Consider the following 11740-nt stretch of genomic DNA (forward strand, 5'->3'; position numbering starts at 1 on the left):
AAATACTATTTATTTCTTAAAATGGATGGTACAACATATTTCTAAGCCTAATTACATGTAATAATATACTAGAATATATCACAAATCAAAATTTTCAACTGATATTCTCAAAAAAACTTCAGAAGTATTCTGTAGCTGGAGTCATGCATGTTCAGGTTTCCCTTGTATTATCTGAGAAAGTATTGTTTCATACTGACAGACGGTTTTCCTATATATTTTCAGTTGTCCAACTTTCTCAATAATATACATTCTTAAAACTGAGAAATGCAGCTATTTCTACACTTTTTCACTGCCTAGCTACTTATGCTTCAGAAGAGTTCTTTAGATTTCTTCAAGTCAGAGCCATCTTCTCATCTTCCTAGTCAGTGCACTCCTCACTTCCTTGTTCCTCAAGGTGTAGATGAGTGGATTGAGAGCAGGAGTGACCACACTGTACATGATGGCAATGACCCGGTCCTGATCCAGAGAGCTGCCTGAGGTGGGACGAATGTAAATAAAAAGAACAGGAGCATAGAACAGAATAACAACCATGAAGTGAGAGGCACAAGTAGACAGTGCCTTGTGAAGCATGCTGCAAGAACGGGTTTTGAGGAAAAGATAGGCGATAATGTAGAAATAGGAGAGAAATGTCAGAAAAAAGGGACTGAGGGCAATGGTGCCTGTGATGGTATTGAGTAGCCAAAGGTTGAGTTCAGTGTCTCCACAGGCCAGATCTAGCAATGGCTTAACGTCACAGAAGAAATGATGAATATGGTTCGAATCACAGAACCTCAAATGAGCTGTCATTACGGAGTGAAGCAAGGCATGTAGAAAGCCAATGATCCATATAGTAACGGTCATCTGAATACAGGCCTGACGATTCATGATGACAGAATAGTGAAGTGGTTTGCAGATAGCCACGAAGCGATCAAATGCCATCACTGGCAGCAGCAGGGCCTCTGTGCTACCCAGGAAATGGAAGAAATGAAGCTGAGTAATGCATCCCAAGAAGGAAATCGCTTTGCTTGTGGAGAGGAAGTTCTCTAACATCTTTGGCAGTGTCACAGTAGAGAAGCAGATATCTAGACATGCTAGGTTTCCCAAGAAGAAATACATAGGTGAGTGGAGCTTTGGATCTGAAATGATGATCATCAGGATGGCTCCATTCCCAGTTATATTGACAAAGTAAATGGTGAAGAAAACAGCAAAGAGAATGGGGTTCAATTCCTGTATGTCTGTCACTCCCAGGAGGAGAAACTCAGTGGCAGAGGTTTGGTTTGACATCACTTAAAAGAACAGATAGTTATTGTACAAAACTATCCTTGATGTTGAGCAGTCTTTCTGGCCATGGATTTTCTTTTAAAAACCAAACTATTTTGAGAGTGAGACATTGTTTTCCATGGCATCTCTTCAAATGTTTCCTATAATCTACCCATGATTATGATAAATAACAGTCCCAAGTGTCTATTGTATATTGTGATCAAGCATCTTTCAATTTACTACATTATCATCAATCATTTTCTTTTTCTAGTGATTTTGAGCAGATCACCAGCCAACCACATTTTCTATCTGTGAGTATTTACATATTGACCCAATCTTCTTCTCATTTCTTAAGTTGAGTCTAACAGGAAGCATCCTTTAAATATTCCACCGGGCAGACATCTCTTGACAAGTAAAAAGACTTGAAAAATTCCAATTTGAGAATAGGAGTAGAAGGACTCATCTCAACCACTGACTCTTTAAAAAGAAAGATAGCACAGCACCCATGAATTGGCAAATGTGATTAGGTGAAATTAAAATATTCTGCACAGCGAAAATGCTATCAACAGAGCCTACAGAATGGAAGAAAATATTCTTCAATTATAACTCAGGCAAAGGGTTAATATCTAGAATATATAAAAGATTGCGAGGGGTGAAGAGGAAGAGAGTTGGTCATGGGGGAACAGGAAGTTGAGTGGGTAGGGGGTAGAATAGGGGGAAGAGGGAATCATAGGATAGAAGACAGATCAGGCACCAGAGCGACCTCGAGTGATCTAAAGGGATAACATCAATTGGCAAGCTAAGCAATAGTGGAGAGACCACCTTGAATGCCCATTCCTGATAATGAACTTGATGTCTATAACCATCCGGGAGCCTTCATCCTGTGACTGATGGAAGCAGAGGCAAACACACAATTAATCACTGAACTGAACCCAAGGAACCCAGTGACAGAGAGAGAGGAGTGATGAGCAAATTGGCAAAGAATGGGCTGGCAAAACCAGCAGAGACAGCTGATCTGAACAGGGGAGGGCTCTTGGACCCCAGACCGACAGTGGGGAGGCCAGCATGGGACTGATCTGGACCCCCCAAATGTGAGTGTCAGCGAGAAGGCCTGGGCAACCTATGGGGCCCTGAGCTGTGGATCAGTGTCTATCCCTGGAATACAAACAGTCATCGTGTGCCTATAGCACAAAGAGGGATGCTCTCTCAGCCTTTACTCTTAGGGGAGTGCCTGGACCCTACCCAGAGTGAAGTGACAGACTCTAGATATCCCTATGTGGAAGGATTTGGCAATAGGGTGGGAGGGTGGGGGGGAAGGGGAGTGCGGGAGGAGGGGAGGGAGAGGGAACTGGGATTGGCATGTAAAACAAGCTATTTAAAATCAAAATAAAAATGATAAAAAAAAGATTGCAAAAGTTAACCACAAAAAAAAATCTACCAATCAATAAATGGACCAATTACCTAAGTAGATATTTCTCAGAAGAAATGATACAAATGGCCAATAAATATTTTAAAGTATTCAACTTCATTAGCTATCAAGAAAATGCAAATTAAAACTACTTCGAGATTCATCTTGCCCCAGGCAAAATGGCCATGATTAAGAAAGAAGATGGCAACAGATGCTGATGAAGATTATTGGTGGGAATTTAAGCTAATGCAGCCACTATGGAAATCAGTCCAGTTATTTCTATAAAAATTAAAAGAAGAATCACTATGTGACCCAACTATACTAGTCCTGGGATCTACTCAAAGTACTCTGCATCTTACTATAGAGATACTTGCATATCCATGTCTGTGTGCTGTGTTGGCAATAGTCAGGAAAAGGAAACAACCTAGATGTTCATCAAGTATTGACAAATAATGAAAATTTGGTACATATAAACAATGAAATTTTATGTATCTGTAAAGTAATATGAAATTCTGCATTTGCAAGAAAATATATGGAACTAAAAATATGATCAGTCCCTTTTCTCTCTCCCTCCCTCTCTCTTCCCCTCCCAGCCCCAATTTGGTATTTTGAAACAGGGTTTCTCTATGTAGCACTGGCTGTCCTGGAACTCACTATGTAAACCAGGCTGGCCTTGCACCTACAGATTTGCCTGCTTCTACCTCCAAGGACTGGGATTAAAGGTGTATGCCACCACTGCCCAGTTCCATGTTCTCTCTGATATTCAGTTCTAGTCTCTAATTGTTAAATATGTGAATCCAAATGGGTGTGGACATGGGTAAAGAATAGAAAACTGGAGAAAGAAAAGCTTTAAAGATACGGGTATGGAAGACAATGGAACAATGTGGGAAGTAAATGCTGGGGGCCAACAGCTATGGCAGAAAGGAGAGGATGAAAAAGATAGGAGGTGGGGGTGGGCAGAATCATCCAAAATGAGATATGTATGAAAATACCATGTGGAAACCCATTACCTTGTAAGCTAATTTAACAACAAAAATAAAGCATTTTAAATGCATAATCAAAAATAAAGAGGAAAGCTATCTTTTTAATAAAGTAGTGATTGTACTTTCTATACTTAAATTGTCAAAATGTTCTTCTACAGACTTGCTTACCTACAACCTAGGATACATCATGGACACAGATGATCATATCAGCCACAAAGTCTGACAGTGTTTATGCTTATTTAGACCATTGTTTGATGTTGAGTTTCATGTTCCCTAAAATCTGAACTGTTAAATATTTTCAAGATAGATTCCTAATGATATGTGAGTGCATATACAGTCAATGGGTTGCTATCAAACATCTTCCTTAACCTTGCTTTTTGAGGCAGAGTGTCCTACTGAATCTGGAACTCACCAGTTCAGCTAGGTTGGCTCCATAGAGAGTTCCGGAAATTCTCCTGCTTCTACTTCCCCAGAGCTGAATTTACAGACACACATCACACCACACCCAGCTTTTTAAGTGGGTGTTAGGGATCTGAACTTGGATCTTCATGCTTGAATAGCAAGCACTTAACAGATAGAGTCATTTCACCAGAACTCTTTTGTTTGTTTGTTTGTTTGTTTATTGGGGAAAGGTTTCCACATCAGCACATGTTGACTTCAAACTTCTTTCTCAGCCTCCAAAGACTGCGAGTATAGCCCTGTGTTGCTATGACTTGCATTATAAATTGTAGTTTATTGTTCCTCTATTCTCCTAGATGCCCTGAGAGTTTTTGTTTGTTTGTTGTTTGGTTTTTAAATTTCAGAGACCCTGGATTAGAAAAGTTCTTCCTCTGTGGACTCAACAGTCCCTCCCTCATTTCACTAGAAGAGACTGCCAAATACCCAAGGCTTCTGTACCCTTGAAATCCTGTCTTGTCTTGTGATCTTAATTATTGGGTCTTTTTTTCACTTACCTTAAAATAAGCTCACTCCTCAGATATTACAGAGATTTCCCCCTCCTGTCTTCTAGATCCATCAATATGGCAATGGTAACTGCTGTCTTCTGTCATTCCAGAAGTCTGTTGACCTCGTCTCAGATTTCTCCCCAGATGTTGGAACTATCCAGCTCTTCTCTCATCAGAAACATGTTTTATTTATTTTTCTGCCTTTCTTCAAATACAATCTCTCTATTCTTTTCATTCCAAGTCCTGTTTTCTGTAAGTAATGTATCATTTTCTTTTCAATTGCATAATTAAAATAATAATGCTTCTTTCAATGAAAGCAAAATTCTTAATTAATTATGAATAAAGTAACATGCGAGAGGAGGGGAGGGAGAGGGGACTGGGATTGACATGTAAAACAAGCCATTTAAAATTAAAATAAAAAATGATAAAAGAAAAAAAAGTAGTCTGTGAACCAAATATTTAATAACCTAAAAAAAAAGTTTAGTATTGACTACACTTTCAGGTTTTTTGAGTTGTTGATTTCTTCCTTATTAGGAAAGTTCCTGAGTTTCCTCCCTGAGACACAGTGGTCAGAGCAGACATAGCTATGAGAAGTAGTTTCCTCTAACTCCTTTCATTTAAAGATGTACTGGGTTCATTTTATGTACAGAAGAGAATAATTTGAATCAGGGTATGGAAGGCTCGTGTTGCTGGGGATCACTAAGAGAATATCCAGGCTACACTAGAGTTGGACAGATTCTGACACTGGGGTGGTTCCTACAAAATGGGAATTATTCAAGGTGTGAGAAATCACTCGAGGAAGAAAATAATTTGTGCAACTAAAGAGACAAAATTAATAAACTGGGGAAAACTTTTAAGGATCCTGAGGGATTCTGACATTTATAGCTAGAAGACAGTCTCAGAAATGATTTATTAACTAGTGCAATTATGTGAAGGGTTGCTTTCAAACAAGTCAGGGAAGCCTCTTTGATAGTGATATATATTCTATGTATTTACAAACACAGCAGGCATTCCTGTTTAAAATCTATCTCCATGGCAAAATTTGTTTACTATTCTCTGAACCAGAAATCAAAATCGTACCAAAACACATTTGAGGAAAATATTCACCTAACTATTAAGGAAAAATATCGGTCAAACCTCTCTGTACAATCAAACCTGATTTGTTCACCATACTTTCAATATTTGGAGCTTTCGGATTTACAGAATGTTTAGGGAACTGAGTACAATTAAATCAGATGAGAGGTAGTAATGAAATACAGAGGCAGAAGAGCCTTTATAATCCTCACACACAGTGAGGAGTCTCTCAGAAGAAAGGAAACTAGCCTTAAGCCTGCCTATTGGTGCTTAATGTTTCCAACTGGCAGATCACCCCTAAAGAACAGGAAACTCTAGTCCCAATTCATTCTCTTACCTGACTGAATGCTTAAAAAATAAGTTTTCAAGTGCATGTCCAGAAGTTGCACAAACTGCAAAGTATTTGAAGTGACAGTTCATTCTATGCTTCTGGTTCACAGTCTTCATCTATTAAAAAAACCTCTCTGCCATCCTGGAATTCTGCCAGCATTCTAATGAGGCTGAGCTGTAGACATAAAAATCCCAAGAGAGCATGTCCCTTGCGCTAAGCAGGATAGACATTTAGTACCTTCAATCGGGGAAATGTCCCTGGACAATTCTTCTACACTCCTTTTATTTGTTCCTTAGTTTCAGGTACATGAGCAGCACAGTTCTTGGTGGCCTTGTATATCATCATAATAATTTTCTGTCATCTCCGTAGAGTTTGAGTTCACTCTCTTACCTAGGCAACTTGCCTAGAAGTGCTCTGTGCATTTAATGGAAGAAAAATTGTACATAAAAGATTTTTTATTTAGTGGCAGATGCATCATTTTAATTTTTGCAAAGATATGATGCTACTGAATAATCTTTTTTGTCCTCTTGCCCCCATCTCCCAAGTGCTGGAATTAAAAAGATATATTACCTGACTGAGTGGAGATATAGCCATCTTCTGAGTGAAGATATCCTGGTTCCCTAACATCACTTGCTAAGTAGTCTCTCTTTCATCCAACATCTGTCTTGGTAACTTCAGTGTTGACTGGAAAAATGGCTCAGTGGATAAGGCACTTACTATGCAAGCATGAGAGATATAGTTTGCATTCCCAAGACCCACCTAAAAGCGAGACTTGCATGGTGACAGCTTGACATGCCAGCACTCACAAGGCAAAAACAGGATCCCTGGGGTAAGTTGGATAGCTGGATTAGACATATCCAAGAGCTCCTGGTGCTGTGAAAGGCAATTGAAGAAGACACTCAATGTCATTTTCAAGCCTTCACAAGCACAAGCACAAAGACACATGTGCCTGTACACATGCAAACATGTATACATGTATGCAAAAAGGATAAAACCAAATGTCTGCAGGTGTGTGAGTTTAATTCTGTGGCCTCTTTCATATTTCATTGGTCTGTCTCTATTTTTGTGCTGGTAACATCTTTGTTACTATTTCTTTATAGAGGACCTTGAATCAAATATTCACCATTGTTCTTTCTTCTCCTTGTTGGCTCTTCGGGGTCTTTTCAAACTGCTTATGATATTCTTTCCCTTTATCTCTGCCAAAAAATGCCACTAGCTTTGGGTTCTATAGTCATTTTTACAATATTAGTGCTGCTAAAATGCACATATCTGAGGTTCTCCCATAATCAGGTGTCTTCTTCAACACATTTTCTTTCTTTTTCTTTATTCTTCTCTCACAGACTACATCCAGAAAATGACCTCCCCTCTGTAGAGTCCAAAAGATGGTTTCATAGAGACAACTGCATACATACATAGATACATATATATGTATGTGTATATGTATATATGATTATATTTCCTCATTTTGTCTGCCACTTCCCTTACAGCTCCCCCAGTCACCTCCCTTGCTAGACTCTTTCTCCTCCCAAAGACTCCTCCCTTTGCTTTCATGTATATATACTTAACTATATGACTTAAGAGATAAAATATACAACATTTTTCATTTCCTCTCCTATTGGATATTCTTTTTTCTTCAATATATGTTTTATTTAAATTAGAAATATGCATGCTTCACATGTCAATCCCAGCTCCCTTTCCCACCCATCCTCCCTTGTCCCTCCACCAGCCCTCCCCAGCCCCCCACTGATTCCCACACCATTCCCCAGGGAGGGTGAGGCCCTCCATGGGGGGATCTCCAGAATCTGTCATTTCATCCAGGGCAGGACCTAGGCCCTTCCCCATGTGTCCAGAGTGAAAGAGCATCACTCCATGTGGAATGGGCTCTCAAATTTCATTCATACACCATGGTAAACACTGATCTACTACCCAAGGTCCAAGACATTAATGAGGCCTCCTCACTGACACTACATACAGGGAGTCTGGATCAGTCCCCTGCTGGCCTCTCGGCCATCAGTCTGGAGTTCAAGAGCTCCCCGTCTTGTCTGATCATCTGTCTTTGTGGGTTTTACCAGCACGGTCTTGACCACTTTGCTTATCACTCCTCCATCTCTGTCACTGGGTTCCAGGAGTTCGGTTCAGTGTTTAGCTAATGGTTTCTGCCTCTGCTTCCATCAGTCACTGGATGAAGGTTCTAGGATGGCATATAAGGTAGTCATCAATCTTATCATCAGGGAGGGGATATTAAGGTAGTCTCTCCACTATTGCTTAGTTTGCCAGTCGGTGTTATCCTTGTAGATCTCTGGAAATCTCACTGTTATTAGCTCTCTCCTCAAACCTATAATGACACCATCTATTATGGTATCTCTCATCCTGCTCTCCTCTATTCTTACCCCGACTCAACCTTCCTGCTCTCCCATGTCTTCCTTTCTCCCTCTATCTTTTTCCTTGTTCCCTCTCCCCCTCCTGCCATGTTCCCAATCTGCTCAGGAGATTTTGCCTCATTCCACTTCTCTGGGGTATCATGCATATATCTCTTGGGAACCTGCCTGTTTCCCAGACTCACTGGCACTGGGATTGTAGGCTGACACTCCCCTGATCCATAACTAAAATCCATATATGAGTGAGTACATACCATGTTTGTGTTTTTGTGACTGGGTTACCTCACTCAGGATGGTTTCTTCTAGTGCCATCCATTAGCCTGCAAATTTCAAGATTCCATTGTTTTTTTTTCCACTGAGTAGTACTCCATTGTGTAAATGTACCACATTTTCTCTATCCACTCTTCAGTTGTGGGGCATCAAGGTTGCTTCCAGGATCTGACTATTACAAATAATGCTACTATGAACATAGTAGGACAGACCTCCTTGTTGTATGAATGGGCATCTTTTGGGTGTATGCCTAAGAGTGGAATTGCTGGGTCTTGTGGTAGGTAAACTAAGTCCCATTTTCCTGAGGAATCTCCATACTGATTTCCAAAGTGGCTGTACAAGTTTGCACTCCCACCAGCAATGGATGAGTGTTCCCCTTTCTCCCCATCCTCTCCAGCATAAACTGTCACTGGTGATTTTGATTTTAGCCATTCTGACGGGAGTAAGATGATGTCTCAGAGTTGTTTTGATTTGCATTTCCCTAATGGCTAAGAATGTTGAACACTTTCTTAGGTGTCTCTCAGCCATTTTAGACTCCTTTATTGAGAATTCTCTATTTAGTTCAGTCCCCAATTTTTAATTGGATCCTTTGGTGTTTTGGAGACTTGCTTCTTGAGTTCTTTGTAAATTTTGGAGATCAGCCCTCTGTCAGATGTGGGGTTAGTGAATATCTTTTCCCATTCTGTTGGCTGCCTTTCTGTCTTGCTTCCTTTGCTTTACAGAAGCTTCTCAGTTTCAGGAGGTCCCATTTATTAATTGTTGATCTCAGTGTTTGTACTACTGGTGTTATGTTCAGGAAGCTGTCTCCTGTACCAATTCATTCAAGGGTACCTCCCACTTTCTCTTCTAACAGGGTCAGTGTGGCTGGATTTATGTTCAGGTCTTTGATCCATTTGGACTTAAGTTTTGTGCATGGTGATAGACATGGATCTATCTGCAGTCTTCTACATGCCAATATCCAGTTATGCCAGCACTATTTGTCAAAGATGCTATCTTTTTCCATTGTATAATTTTAGCTTCTTTGTCAAAAATCAGGTGTTCGTAGGTTTCTGGATTAATCTCTCGATTTCATTGGTCTACCTGTCTATTTTTGTGCCAATACCAAGCTGTTTTCAGGACTGTAGCTCTATAATAGAACTTGAAGTCAGGGATCGTAATGCCACAAGACGTTGCTTTGTTGAGCAGGGTTGTCTTGGCTATCCTGGGTTTTTGTTTTTCCATATTAATTTGAGAATTGTTCTTTCAAGATCTGTGAAGAATTGTTCTGAGATTTTGATGAGGATTGCATTGGCCTGTAGATTGCTTTTGGCAGGATTGCCTTTTTTACTATATTGATGCTACCTATTCAAGAACATGGGAGATCTTTCCATTTTCTGGTGTCTTCTTTAATTTCTTTCTTTAAAGACTCAAAGTTCTTACTATACAGGTCTTTCACTTGTTTGGTTAGCATCACCCCAAGGGATTTTATGTTGTTTGTGGCAATTGTAAAGGGTGATGTTTCTTTGATTTCTTTCTCAGTCCTTTTATCGTTTGTATATAGTAGGGCTACTGATTTTCTTGAGTTGATCTTGTATCCTGCCACTTTGCTGAAGGTGTTTATCAACTGTAAGAGTTCCCTGGTAGAGTTTTTTGGGTCACTTATGTAAACTATCATATCATCTGCAAATAGTGAAAGTTTGACTTCTTCCTTTCCAATTTGTATCCCCTTGATCTCCTTCTGTTGTCTTATTGCTCTAGCTAGAACTTCGAGTACAATATTGAAGAGATATGGGGAGAGGGGACAGCCTTGTCTTGTTCCTGATTTTAGAGGAATTGCCTTGAGTTTGTCTCCATTCAGTTTGATGCTGGCTGTTGGTTTACTGTATATAGCTTTTATTATGTTTAGGTATGTTCCTGCTATCCCAGATCTCTCCAAGACCTTTATCATGAAGGGGTGTTGAATTTTGTCAAAGGCTTTTTCAGCATCTAGCAAGATGATCATGTGATTTTTGTTTCTCAGCTTGTTTATATGCTGGATTACATTGATGGATTTTCATATGTTAAACCATCCCTGCATCCCTGGGATAAACCTACTTGATCATAGAGGATGATTGTTTTGATGTGTTCTTGGATCCGATTTGCCAGTATTTTATTGAGTATTTTTGCATCAATGTTCATGAGGGATATTGGCATGAAGTTCTTTTTCTTAGTTGTCTTTGTGTGGCTTCAGTATCAATGCTATTGAAGCCTCGTAAAAAGAGTTTGGCAAAGACTCTTCTGCTTCTATTGCATGGAATACTTTGAGGAGAATTGGTATAAGCTGTTCTTTGAATTTCTGGTAAAATTCTGCACTGAAGCCATCTGGCCTGGGCTTTGTTTTGTTTTGTTTTGCTGGTTGGGAGACTTTTGATAACTGCTTCTATTTCCATAGGGGTTATAGGTCTATTTAAATTGCTTACCTGTTCTTGATTTAATTCTGGTAAGTGAAATCTACCCAGAAAATTGTCTATTTCCTTTACATTTTCAAATTTTGCGGAGTATACATTTTCAAAATATGACCTGATGATTCTCTAGATTTCCTCACTGCCTGTTGTTATGTCTCCCTTTTCATTTCTGATTTTGTTAATTTGCATGCTCATACTATGCCGTTTGATAAGTTTGGATAAAGGTTTGTCTATCTTGTTGATTTTCTCAAAGAACCAACTCTTTGTTACATTGATTCTTTGTATTGTTTTCCTAGTTTCTACTTTATTGATTTCAGCCCTCAATTTAATTATTTCCTGGCGTCTGCTCCTCTGGGGGTGAATTTGCTTCCTTTTGTTCTAGACCTTTCAGTTGTGCTGTTAATTCTCTAGTGTGACTAGTCTTCAGTTTCTTCATGTGGGCACTTAGTGATATGAAATTTCCTCTTAGCACTGCTTTCAAAGTGTCCCGTAAGTTTGGGTATGTCGTGTCTCCATTCTCATTTTTAATTTCTTTTTTGCATTTCTTCTGTGACCCAGAAGTGGTGCAATTGCCCATTATTCAATTTCCATGAGTTTGTAGGGTTTTTTTTCAATTTATGTTGTTGTTGAATTCGAACTTTAATACTGGAGTTATACCAATTTTTTGTACCTATTGAGGTTTGCTATTTT

General features: G+C 39.4%; 1 protein-coding gene across 1 annotated transcript; it reads right to left on the bottom strand.

Annotated features, from left to right (window-relative positions):
* Nucleotides 1-336: 336 nt before the first annotated feature.
* Nucleotides 337-1263, bottom strand: LOC121134282 (olfactory receptor 12D2-like). Its single transcript, XM_040732314.1, has one exon. It carries the CDS (start codon nt 1261-1263, stop codon nt 337-339), a length of 927 nt encoding a protein of 308 aa, XP_040588248.1.
* Between the last annotated feature and the right edge of the window lie 10477 nt (nt 1264-11740).

Source organism: Mesocricetus auratus, unplaced genomic scaffold, assembly GCF_017639785.1.
Source record: "Mesocricetus auratus isolate SY011 unplaced genomic scaffold, BCM_Maur_2.0 Super-Scaffold_100027, whole genome shotgun sequence".
Taxonomy (NCBI): Eukaryota; Metazoa; Chordata; class Mammalia; order Rodentia; family Cricetidae; genus Mesocricetus; species Mesocricetus auratus.